The 13,522-nt window shown below is 45.0% G+C and overlaps 1 protein-coding gene across 2 annotated transcripts in view; it reads right to left on the bottom strand.

Moving 5' to 3' along the window:
* The window catches only part of MAN1A1 (mannosidase alpha class 1A member 1), a 138,622-nt gene extending 125,374 nt beyond the window's left edge, over positions 1-13,248 (bottom strand). Inside the window, exon 1 of one of the 2 annotated variants that reach the window (XM_051612973.1) lies at positions 12,399-13,248. In XM_051612973.1, the coding sequence (XP_051468933.1) occupies positions 12,399-12,986 (588 nt within the window). In that variant the 5' untranslated portion in view covers positions 12,987-13,248. The remainder of the gene's footprint in view (positions 1-12,398) is intronic. The other variant, XM_051612972.1, reaches the window with a different exon arrangement.
* Positions 13,249-13,522: the final 274 nt, after the last annotated feature.

The following is a 13,522-nucleotide window of genomic DNA, read 5'->3' as shown; positions in this document are numbered from 1 at the left end:
AATCCTCCTTGAATCTATTTCTAGGAGCATGAAGGACAGAGACAACAACAAGAGCAAGCATAATTTCCCAAAGGCAAAATGTGCTCAACCAACCCAGTTACTATTATGAAGCCACTGGCTCTGTGGATGAGGACAAAACAGCAGTCAACATCTACCTTGACTTCAGCATGCTTTTTGATGCAGTTGCCCTTAGCACTATGGCAGCCAAAAAGGCATGGACTAGATGGCAGGCCAACAAGGTTGATGAAAACAGTGGCTGAACTGATAAACTCAAGACAGTGGCAAACAGGTCAAAGTCTAGCTAGCAGCAAGTGACATTTTTATGGGGTTAATCTGAACTAAAGGGCAGAACATGTCCTCACCAACTTAATGAGTAACATCAAACTCCTAACAATCAAGAAGCTGGAGAGTAGGGCTCCCACCTGAAGGGCCTCAAGAAGCTAGAGGAGTGAGTCTCCCAAAGCACAATAAAAGCAAATGCAAAAATCTTATATCTAATATGGAATAATCCCATGCCATAAAACACAATGGGAAGTTACAGGATAGAAAACAGCTTTGCAACATATATCCTGGAGGTCCTGGTGAACAACCTGGTGAACACAGGTAAGCAAGGCATCCTTGCAGTGATGTAAGCTAACTGTATAGTGGGCTGCATCAGGCAAGAGTGCTTACTAACTTTGCATATGACATTCCTGATGCCTCAGATGGGAGCAGCGTTCTTGGTTCTCAGCTCTCTTGTACCAATTAGAGATTAAAAAAACAACAACAAGCAAACATGACATACAAGAGATAGATGGAGCTGTGTTTGTTCAGACTAGACAAGAGAAGGCTTTTTAATGACTTAGTGGGCGCTTAAAGAGAAAAGGTAGCCAAGCTCTTCTGAATGGCACAAATTGAAAGGAGAAAAGGCACTGGTGACCAGTTCAGCAAGAGAAATTCTAACTAGATACAATAATAATTTAAAAGTCCTACAATAAGGGTCTTCATACACTGAAATGTTTGTTCAGAGGGGCTGCAGAATCTCCCTCTGCAGAGAATTTCTACACTTTAGTGAACAAGACTTTGAGCAACCTGATTTAATGTTGATGCCAGCCCCGCTCTAAGCAAGAGATGAGGCCTTCAGAGGTCCAGTGGTGATATGAATCTCTCTCCTCAACAACAAAATCCTATGGTAAGCAGAGGGTTGGGGAAACAACAAACAGGACTACAGCATCCATTAGTGCAGACTGATCATGTCTCCATGATGCTTTCAGATTATGAGCCTGCGTACGAAAACTGTTTCCACAAAGTCTGAAAACCGTCTCATGAAGCATCTACTTTCTGCCAAGTTTAGTTTTATATAATAAGGAATAACTTGAGCAAAACTGATTATTGAAATACAAGGAGTTTTTTGCTCCACTCTGATGTTCAGGATTTTGCCTGAAGCATACGTAGCCTGAAGCATATGTATGTAAATCTTTTCAATTTACATGGCTATTTGTAAACAAAAAAACAAAAAAACCCAAAACAAACACCCAAGCAATAAAAACAAACAAACCTTTTACTTTTTTCAAGGTGTTTATTCAGATCTGAGCTTTCCCCAACAAACTACATCTTCAGTTACAGACAACAGAATTTATCATTTGCCAACTGTACAATATATGTGGCACTGATGTTAAACATATATATGGAGAGAGATATGAATACTTCTGTCTCAACATATGAACAGAGTGGCTATTTTTTAAGAAACTGCATGTGGAGACTTATGGGTTTCTCTTCAGAAAGCTAATTTTTTTAAATGCCTTAGTGATCTCTGATGTCACTTCAGTCCTTGTCAAGATCACAAACATTTCTATGAGGAGTCAGTTCAGGTTCAGTGCCATGCTTACTCTAGAGCTTTAGAGAGTAAGCAAAAAAAATTAAAAAAAAAAAAAATCAGTCAATTTGCAGTTTGTCTTTACACAGCATAGCCTTTCCCATGGTGATTCTTCACATGATCTCACCAGAATAAAGAAAGCAGCATGCAGCTTTGAAGTATTATGATTTTTTTCAATGTGTAATGTGTATAACTCTTCCACTTTCTAAATGATAATTAGGCTTTCTGTTGCATGATGGGGGTAGGGGGCAGAAATTTAGGACTGCAAATGATTAACACCTATTTCTCTTCTCTAAGCTTTAGTTTAAATAATCTACTATTACTGTCTAGGTCAAACACAAGATTTGAAGTGCAATTCTCAAAATCACAGATGGGTGGAGAACTATAACCACAGTAAAAAGCAGTAGAATTCCCTACAGACAGCAGCATCGTTAGTATCACCATTCAGTGCACCAACAGATGTCAGTGCTCAAAGGCAGTGAGAAAACTGACAGCAGAGTTAAAAGACTGGGTCTGCAATCTGTGTGTGTATATCAGTGGATGGTGAAATGACTATCTCCTTTAAGCACTACACTTTGAAAGCAAAATGTTTTTAACTTGGTATTCTTTTACATGTGCTACTTCCTATTGCCTTGGAAGAAAGCAGTCCCTGAAAAAAAGAAATTTCAAAAGGCACAGAGATGTTTATTATGCATTGGACTAAGTGAAAGAAAAATATGCAGATACTTTAAAAAATAGCCTCCCAGTGGTCTGAATACTAATTGAAGAAGAAAGCTACACCGATGTAGTGCAATTTTATTGCAATGTTTTAAAAGCACATACTGACTTTGAGTAAATAATTGAAAAAGAGGGTTTATGTTGCCAAGCAGTAAGATCATCCCTACACAAATTAGATAATGTAAAGGTCTGGAAAAAAAGTATCATACATTCTTCCCTTTCTTCTTTTTTCATATATACAATACACAGTATGCCTCTAGCCTAAACATTAGCAACATACATCTTCACATGAGAAGTGCAAAGCTTCATGTTTTACATTAAAATTCCAACTTCTGTTTCTGCCTAGTATCTAAGTTGATTATTCTGAAATAATTTCAGAGATGCGTACAGGCAGCCTTGTAACAGTCAGATGCTTCACAGTCATTGCACAGAATCAGTTTGGTCTTTTGCTCAGTATTGCTTACCATCTTTTCCAATCTTCATGTATTTTCTTATCTTCTTAGAGATTTCCATTTTTTTTAAAAAGGGCCCAAGTTTCTTAGAAGCCAGACTTCCATTCACTTGCTTTATTCCCAAGACAATTTAAAAGCCAAGGTACATAGAGTTTCCAAGAAGGAGTGGGAGGACAAATCAAAGTAGATTTTACACTTGTAGTTACCTTTGCGTAAGAGACTGCATATCTCAGTGTTCCCACAAGGGCTGTGAATGTTTAACAGTTATAAGAATGTAACAGCACGTTATGTGCTCATCCAATCCGTTTGAAAAGCTTTTAAAATTAGAGGCATCAGAATGAGCAGTACCTGTATCTTCAAAAACACCAGCTATAAAATCAAATCAGCTTACTGCAGAGAGTTACAGCAAGTTGTCATATTATTTTGTACAAGCATTTATTGGTTACAAGAGTTCAAACTAAAGATTTCAAGATGCAAGAAAGCCACACTGGGAGTTTTAATACCCTACTTGCCTTCCTTCCAAACAGCACTGGTCCAGACCACTTGATTTCAAGAATTGCTTAAAAACTCACAGCTAATGACCTAAACACAGAACCAGGGAGTCTCAGGTTTGGTCTCCCCCTGTAATAAACAGTGTGATTAGCAGCAGTTTAGTGGCAAACCACAGCTACTCATATGCAGCCATGAACCAGACTCCAAAATGCAGGTTTCAACTGACCCTGGTGAGCTGACATGTCCAAGCTAGAGACCTGCACGGTGGCTAGAAGCGAGGTCAGCCTTTGCCCGGCACACAGCAACAGCCCCTGCTTTAGTGGGGAACAACCAAAAAGGATCCAGATAATAAAGCTGTGCTCTTTAACCTGCAACACTGTGCAATCTCGGGCAAGTCACTAGACCCCTCTCACCCCTGGAAACACAAACTGCTTTCTTACAACAGCGAAGCTTTCTGGACTCTGCAGGCAAGGCTGCCAAGCCCTGCGATACAACAGCAGCTTAACTGCAATTCTGTAAAAGGTTTCATTTAATCTGGTTCAGGCAAGCATGTGTTTTATTACTCATCAATTATGTTTACATGACAGACCTGATTATAAAAAGTCATGGGAAACAGAAAAACAGAGATGCTTCTTAGCAGTGCACACACATTCTTTATAATACATGTTAAAAAAAAAAAAAAAAGGTAGGGGGGCAAAAAACCCTAAACAAATTCTGTGGATAAAGATTTGCTTACAAAAGCTGGAACCAGTATATTGAGTATCTCGTACATTACCTATGCTGCTTAATTCATAGGTCTACCTAAGCATTTACTTTCTTCATTTGTAAAAATTACAGTTCTAGAAGTAACTTAAAAATAGACCATAAAATCCTTCAAAAATCAATGTCTAAAACATACTTTACACAGGGACAAATCTGAAGAGTTTGTTACCAAAAAAGCACGCAACAGAAATGTTTCATGATCTCTGGACCATTTTAGGCAGCAGTTTTGCCAGAGAAGAGCGGTAATGTAAGCAGCAAACACTGAATCAAAGCCACTTTGCTGAAGTATTACTCTTATTGTGCAAAATAAGTTAGGAAGACAAATTTATTATTTGTAAATAAGAGAGAATCACTTGTTAAGATATTCTATGTAAGATGAAAACAGCAGGAATTTACACCTATGCTGCCCCCCCAAGCTAGGAAAAAACAAACAAGCAGCTCAAACCCACCCAAACTTAACACACTCAACAATTTTAATAGCATTTATCTTACAGATAGCTTTAAGAAAAAGTCTGTCCATCCAACGGTCATACAAGTGCTGCTGAAACAACATTCATTACCTTCCAGAAGAAGCGCTGTCTCCTGTCTGTCCATTTTTTCCTTCTCATAGTCCTGTGCTTTCATTAACATTCGAAGAAGCTATAAAAGCCAGGCTGTCTACCCTCTTACTTTCCCTCTGAATGAGATAAGACTTTTTTCTTTCCCTTAACAGTAGATTTTAATAAACAGGTGGAATTTTTCTGCTTCAGTTTGCACACAGCACATAACTACAGCCTTAAGCAACTGCTACTCACCAACACTATGATTTACTCTTTCTTTATATTAAATGGCTGCCACAGGCTCCTATACTAACATTAAATATGAAATCATCACCATGAGAATAAAACTTGCCAAAGTGCAGGAGACATTCCATTTTAGGCTTTACCTCATGTCTTTACATCACCTTATTTAGTTTTCACAAAAAGAGTCCTGTGTGTCTGGAATTTCCATTTTGGCTTTACATAAAATGTGCATGTGAGTTTTTAGTTAAAGAACTAATAATGTGCTTGATTTTTCTGTGAAAGCCAGATGTTTTCCACTGAACGTTCAAAGCCTTGTCATTTTCCCCACAATTCTGAGGATCCAGTTACATACGAAAGTCAGTTTTGGTAAATTTACCTGTCGAGAACACAGACCAAGTCCGAAAATAAGAAAATTAAATATTCTTTTTAGCTCACAGAAAACAGGTGTAAGGCTTAAAAAAACGAAACAAAACAAAAAAAAACAACCCATGTATTGGGAACACACCCTGTTCCAGTCAAATACACACACAGCCACAGAGACATCCCTCCATCTCATGACTGATGGTCAAATCAGACAGGCATTTGCCTGCATGACAGAAACTTCCACGAGATTTGACAGAAAAGAGGCTGCTGGGTTCTGGAAAAAAAAAAAAGAGAAAAAAAAAAAAAAGAAAAAAAGAAGGCTGCTGAAGCAACTTACTCCCCTAAAAAGACCTTAAGGGCTCCCAGCAGAAAGAACATTAATTTGTAAAAGCATACCCCATTTCATGTCTTGTGAACAAAAAGATGCCTCACTCTCCTCCACTCTGCTACCCTCTCAAATGCATTGGTCATTAGGGGCCCACTGATTCCACTAAGCTGTTTTGGCTCCCAACCCCACCAGGCCATGAGCCCAACAAAAGTGGAAGTAGCATTCTGTCTGGTTGGCATCTTGAACTGGCTCTGCACAGGGTCTGCCAAGCAAAAGAACCAAGAAGTTGCTTAACGGTCAAAAAATTCTACTCTCGGTAACTCAGATGAAGCCTTTCTACATCTTGTAGTGCCATTACTCCTAAGCAAGCAATTTAACTTACTGTTTTGTGACATCTTAGACGCCGTAAAGTAATCCCTGCCACCTCCAGCTGCCACTTCACAAGAGTGCAAATCTCCTAACTAACTCAGGGAAAAGTGTCTATGAGCTCCTGAGGATGCCCTTAACTTAGAAGTCTGAGGTACCTACCTACTCACCAAATTTGACCCCCTGTATTTAAGCACTTAACTCACCTCTTTAGTGTCTTCTATAAAGCCATCTAAAAAAAAAAAACAAACAAAACACCAGCCAACCAATAAACAAACAAACCAACGAAACAAACAAACAGAAAGAACAGAACTACAATAAACAGTATTTATCAGGAAGGAAGGCACTGCAAAACTCTCAAGAAGAATTATTAGATAAAAAATACTGAGGATTATAGGTAGGTAAATAAAGCTTGGGGAAGCCAAGATTCATTTTAAACTCCTTTGATAAACTGAACGACAGACACATGATTTCAGCATTAAGGTCACAAAGTACTTTAAGAATAAACTTCTTTCAAAATGCGTTGCATCACCAGCCTGTTTCCAGGAATCACCACATTGCTTACTCATTACATGTTGACTCCTTTCCTTTTACTGTATCTTGTTCTTTAAGAAATGTATCATCAGGGAACACATCTTTTTCTGTTTGAAACCAAAACCACTCAACACTTCCACAGCTGCATTTTAACTCCTTCCCTCCCCCTCCTATGAAGCTGCATTTTAACTCCTTCCCTCCCCCTCCTATGAAGGCCTGCACAACCCCCCTCCCAGTAAAAGCACACTGAATTTCGGTTTATAGGAGCTTCAGTAATTCCTGGCTCTGTGTTTCTTTTCACCATTTTCTGTTGTGAGAAAATGGTTTGGGAGGTAACAGCCCCCTGGAACTCAGCACTTCAGCCTGCTACAGGAGGTTATTACAGTAGATTGAACCTTTGCTCTGCAAATGTCACATTGCAGAGATTAAATTTTAATGGTGAAGCTATGCTGGCAGATCAGATCCCAGCTTCTAAAACAAGGCTTCTGGAAGAGGGAGATTTTGTACCTCTCTTTCATCCACATAGTACTGTTTCCTGACCACAGCCAAAACTAGTACCAAGTTGACCCCTTCCATTAAGGCCTTCAACCCACCAACTTGGAAGAAGACTATCCAACTTTTTTCGCTCTGGCATTTTTCCTCCTGGTTTAACAAGCTGAAGCAGCCTACAGAGGACTACAGTGGAATTCAAGCAAAGCAGACAGTGGGAGCAGGCAGTCAAAAGTACTAAGAATAGACTTCCACTCCTCTTGGTCAGCAGCAGGTACCAGTGAGCTCACCTTGCCTCATAAAAATCACCAAAAGTAAATAAATCTTCCCCCCAGCCTGGCACTAGACCTCCCCCTAAGCAGCAGCACCAGGATACCAAGCAGTAGGAAAGCAAGTGGCAGAAGCATGCAGGAGGGCACAAGGGGCTGAACCCCATTCTTTAGCAGCAAGCCATCTCCTATAATTTTGCCATCACTTCTCCTCATTAACAGATAATTCTGATTGCACCCAAATACTGCTATGTCAAGTGCATATTAGCTCTCTGGTTACTGCTTTATTTCCATGCTCACAAGCTTTTTTTCCTTCAGGTACTTCTGAAATTCCTTCCAACATTACTAAGACTTCTTTCTTAACCTAACGACTTCTAACTAAACTGCATAAAAGCCACCAGAGAAAATAATTTAACAAAATGAATGCTCAGGACTTAGGAAGCTCCAGAATTCATACTGCCAAAGCAAGCTCAATTCAGTTATTTATAGAAAAGGCAGAAGGAAGTAATCTTCAGCTTCAGAGTCTGTTTCACTGACATGAGACCACTGTCCAGTTGAGCTCGAAGGAACAGTGCTCCGGAATGACCCTAGAATCAGTGAATACAATTCTCCTCCCCAGGAACAATGAAGACAGCCTGAGAGTCGGGGCTGTTCAGCCTGGAGAAGAGAAGGCTCCAGGGGACACCTCAGAGCAGCCTTCCAGTATCTGAAGGTGGCCTACAAGAATGCTGAGGAGGGACTTTTTACTAGGGCATGTAGTGATAGGACAAAAGGTATAGGCTTAAAACTGGAAGAGGAGAGATTTAGGTTAGACATTAGGAGGAAATCACTACTGGGGCGGCAAGACACTGGCAACAGGTTGCCCAGGGAAGCTGCGAAAGCCTCATCCCTGGAGGTGTTCAAGATGGGGCTCTGAGCAATCTGATCTAGTGGGAGGTGTTCCTGCCTATGCAGGGGGGCTGGATCTAGATGATCTTTAAGGTCTCTTCCAATCCAACCAATATATTAGTCTATGACCTTTACCAGGTGACTACAACAGTTGAGAACAATTATCTGGAGCACTGCATGACCATACTGTTCAGAAAGGATTCCAGTTTACCAAGGAGGTTTTTATTGTGAAAACATGTCCAAACAGCTCTGAACAATAACGTGTACAGTTTTCAAGCTAGGTACCTTGTAAAACAGCAGCACAGCAGCATTAGTATGGTGCTCCACCAACACCTTGCTGTTCAGGAGGATTAATTAGCCTGGGCAAAGAATCACACTAATGTGATTAAATTGCTTCTAGTACCTGAGCTAGCTCATTCATTGCTTCCTACTCCTTTCCTCTGAAATAAGAGTTCCATTTTTGCTATTTTCTTGACTCCTAAATAATTCAGTAACTTTTTTTTTTTTTCCCCAGGGTGGAGGAGGGTATGAGACAGGAATGAGACTTGGAAAACATAAGTCATATTTTCCTAATAGAAACAATGCATCTCCTACTTCCATAGCCTGTCCTCACTATTCCTGTCCTCTTCTAATAGCTTCTTCTGCTCATATCAAGCTGCCATCTTTTCCAAACTACCTATGCACCTACAAGTCTTTCCTGGACATCAGAAATAATTATGTCCAGCCACAAGCAACGCTGACGAGAGCAGATAATGGAAGACTTCCAGCTTACTTGAGCAGAACAGGGTGATCACTGCCTTCCACCCCTCCTTTTTTACAGATAGGGAACAGGTATCACCAGAGGTACTTGCTCAAAAGAAGGCCACTTTTCAAATCAACAAGTGGATGAGCAGGAGTAAAAAACACAACCTCCTCGTTCACCTTCTGGGGCCCCTACGAAGACACTGAAACAGAGACCAGTGTGAGGTGTACCAGGTATTCAGACCCCACCTCAACTCTGGGGCCACCATAGCATAGGGGGAACTGCCTTAAGAACTCTGGTTCTGACAAAATGCAAGTGTACTGGTAAGCTCCAAAGCAGTTGTGCCTCAAGACTTCCTGAAGCATCCGGCATGGGAAAGATGCTCAGAACAGGCAACATGACGTCAACTAGTAAAAAATTCAGCAGTCACAAGCAACTGACAGCAGTTTTACAACAGGAAGTACTGGGCAAACCCCTTTGCCAGCAGTGCTGTCAGACTGCCTTTCTTGAGTTTGCCTGTAACTTATTATCAGAAGAGAAACAGTTGAATATTGTAGTACCATTAGTATCTCTGGTCTTTGGCCAACAACCCCTACCTGTATGGGTACTTCTGCACACACGCAGGCCCCATGGGTGTAATGCAGTGGGACCAGCACCACACACCGACCTTGAGATTGGCAACCACATCATCCTGAGGGATGCAGGAGGGCAGCAGACAGCTACATGATCTTCATTTCTCCATGTTTCCTCAAGTCCAACTTGCTCAAAAAGCTTCTAGTCACTTCCTTTTCTATGCTATATAGCTTTAAATACCAAAAGATTAAAGAATCCTTATATTCCCACTTTTTTTAAGTTTCACTTTTCTTTTTTTTTTTTTTTTAAACAAGAGTATGCAACAGAAAAGGTGGTTAAAATTTCCATAACAAAAATTGGTTAAGAAATGCTATCAAGTCACAGCATTTAATTATTTTGTGACTGCAAACCATATTGTACTGGCTAGAATTCTGAACACATATTTCAATTTAGAATTTAAAACAGTAAATGAGCAAAACATCTCTTAAGCTCTCACCCATCTCAGCTTTCTGTCAGCATGTTGATGTAAGACAGAGCTCTTCCAGGACAGAAACACAGGGAAGAACAACCTTACTTTTTTGGCATTCTTCTCCTTGAGAGCAGCCTGCCTCCTTTTGTCAAAAATATTCACAGAAATAAGTTTCAAATCTCGACTTCAAGGTATATAACATGCATCATACAGCACACATGCAAATTCCAGGCTCAAAAGAGTATGAAAACAGAAAGATTCTCTATGCTTGCACATCCAGCATGCAACCACCAGGCACAGGGATAAGAACTTTAAGGGATAATTCCAATTTCAGTGCAGTACAGTATAGAAAAAAAGTTCATACTTTAAAAGGTTACAATTTAAAACTATTTCTAAAAAGACCACAGATTAGAATTCCAGCTTGGTAAAAATAAACAAAACCTGTCAAGGTACTGCAAAAATGCTTGAGTAATTAAGCAAACAACATGCTAAGGTCACACAGTGAATCAAGAGGAAAGGAAACTCCCAGAAACAACACATAGTATTGAGATTATGCTGAGATATGAAGGAAAAATAAAGATCTAGACACTAAGTGCAGTCCCTCTGTCATTTCCTATGCTTACATAGCCAAAAATCTGGTTTGGGTGGGTTACTATGTTGTTGGTGACTCCTTGGTAGAAGTGGAGAAGAAGAGCAATGGAATGGAAAAGGACAAAGGAAAACTCAACAGATACTGGGGTATATATGTATGTACACATATATATACAAACATACAAATATATACATACATATATTTGTATCAAAAATAAGATAACTTGGAGTAGTTGGCACAGAGTGGGGCCAGCAAATCAGCAGTATATTTAAGTTTTATCTTCTCCCTCCTGCTTATTTACTTGTTGCAGTTCCTCATACTAGAGAATCATCGGGTCTGGAGCCTCATTATTTATAAGTACTTTAACGTGACAATTCAAGATAACTAGAAAGAGAGTGAGCCACTATTTCTAATTGTTCCATATGCCTCAGGGAAGCTGTGTGACTAAAACAGAAGTCTCCGCACACTTCCAGATGTGGTTTGTACCGTGCTCTCCTGTCCGTTTCTCCCTTCAAAGCACCTTTGCGTCGGTATTTGCTGCTTATTACTGCTGCACAATTTTGCTAAAATGTTTAAGCTGATGCAAGGGCTCCAGGGCACAGAACGCAACTTTAGATAGATGTGCGAGAGCTTATCTCGTGCTCCACGTGGTGTCAGGGCTCACTTTTCAGACTGGTCTGTACAAACACTCAGTAAAAATAAATCAGTCCAAATAAGGCTAACGATGTTTCACAAACACAGAAATACTCAGTAGTTACAGTCTCAGCCCTATCTCGCTCCCATCACCACAGAACAGGAAACATATACTACTAATTAATTCATAAACCCTAATCTCCGCAGGCAGCTGCAATCGGCAGTACGATAAATAAACCGGCCAGTAATGACGGGAAGTCGAACTACATTATCGAGGAAATTCTTCTGTCAGAGGACCCTGTCAAGCTATGCTCACGACAGTATTACCTATACACAGTTTGTAGAACTTAAGGACTTCACAGCGGTAACACTCCAAAGTCCGCTATACCCCAAACTGACTACGTTTTGCCCAATTCCCTCAACTCTTCAGACAGCCGGTATCACAGAACAGTGCTCCGCACGACTCCAAGACAGATCGCGACATCTCTGAAGCGCAGCACTCGGAAACGCTCCGGCTGTGCCAGCGCGGGACAGCTCGGGGTGACAAACCCTCCGCCCCCAGCGCGGCTCGGGCGGGGGTCCGCTCCCCGCCCCCCGGGGACACACACAGCCACGACGGTCCGGCGTCCCGATGGGGCTTCCCGGGCGTTGCTTTTCCACCCCGACAACGCTGACCCCAACCCTCGCCGGGCCTCCCGAGGCGCCCCGCAGCCCGCCGGCGCTCGCCAGCCTTGGCGTCCTCCCCGCACACGGGTGAAACAGCCGGGGGGAGCCCGGCAACGCCGCGGCGGGGAAGCGCAGCCGGCACGGAGCGCGCCCGGCACCGCCGGGTCCGCAGGCAGCGCTCGCTCCGCGGCCGCGCAAGGGCACGGCAGGCAGCGCGGGCTGCCAGGGTGCAACCGCGGGCGACCAAGCCGAGCTGCGCGGCGCCTGCGGAGCGAGGGCCGGCCAGAAAGACCTGCTCCCGAAGAGCGGAGGAGGAGGCGGGAGGGCACAGGGCTCCCACCTAGCCCTCCGCCAGCCGCGGCAGCGACCTGTTGCCCCGCATGGGGCTGCCCGGGCGCGTCCCCGAGACCGGCCGCAGCCACCCACCTCTTTGATTTTGGCCCTCCTCTGCCGGACGGTGGGGTCGGCGGGCTCCTGCCCCACGGCGCCGACGGGCTGGCGGAAGAGGAGCTGGGGCAGCCCAGGGGCGCCCGCTTCCTTCCTGCCGCGGGCGTCCTGCAGAAGTTTCTCCTTGTCCTGGCGGATGTCCCTGCGGATCTCCTCGGGCAGCTTCTGCAGCGTCTCCTTCGCCTCCCGCAGAGCCCGCTCGTGGTCCGCGCGGATCCGCTCCAGGCTGCCCGTTCCGCCCGCGGCCGCCGGCGCCGCCGCCGGGCCGCCCCCCAGCTGCGGCGGGGCTCGGGGCTGCCCGCCGGGCGGCGGCGGCTGCAGGGCGGCCGAGTGAAAGAAGACGCCGCTGAGGAGCTTGGAGGAGTCGGGCAGGAAGAAGATGGCCCCGAAGCAGAGGGTGATGAAGGCGCTGAACACCAGCAGCAGCACGAACTTCTCCGTCAGCCGGAACGCGCCGGGGCCCGCCGCCTTCCTGCCCCCGCCGCCCGCGCCGCCGCCCGCGGGGCCGCCCAGCGCCCCCGGCCCCGCCGCGCTACCGAAGAGCGGCAGCAGGCTGGCGGCGGGCATGGCCCCCGCGCCGCCTCAGCAGCAGCGCAACGCGCCCCGCCGCGCAGGGACCGCACCGGACGGCTGGGCTGGGCTGGGCTGGGCTGGGCTCCGCCGCCCCCCTCCCCGCCTCGGCGGCAGAAAGTTTCCCCGGGCAGACACGGCAACTTTTCCCTTCGCCGCCGGCTGCGCTCGGAGTCTGCGGGTCGGGCGCTGTCAGCTCCAGCCCATGTTGCCGGGCCGCCGCCGCCGCGGGTGCCGCTCCCGCTCCGCCCGCGCGGAACTGCCGGGCAGCCGGGGGCGGGACGGGGCGGGACGGGGCCCCCGCCGGCCCAATGGCGGGGGGGGCGGGGAGCGAGCGGGGTGGGACAAGCCGGGGGCGGGGCGCGGGCGCTGCCGCTCCTGAGAGCTGCGGGGCTGTGCCGGGCTGCGGGGCTGTGCCGTGCCTGGGTGTCCCTCCCGGGGATCAGCCCCAGGGGCGCTTCTCAGTCGCCGCCTGCCGCGGCGGTGCCCTCGGGTGCTGCGGGAGCGGGGGGGGAGGTGCGGGGTCCCGCCCG

This window comes from Apus apus, chromosome 3, assembly GCF_020740795.1.
Source record: "Apus apus isolate bApuApu2 chromosome 3, bApuApu2.pri.cur, whole genome shotgun sequence".
In the NCBI taxonomy this organism is placed as follows: Eukaryota; Metazoa; Chordata; class Aves; order Apodiformes; family Apodidae; genus Apus; species Apus apus.
Note: the sequence above shows the minus strand (reverse complement) of the source record. Positions and strands in the feature narration are given on the sequence as shown.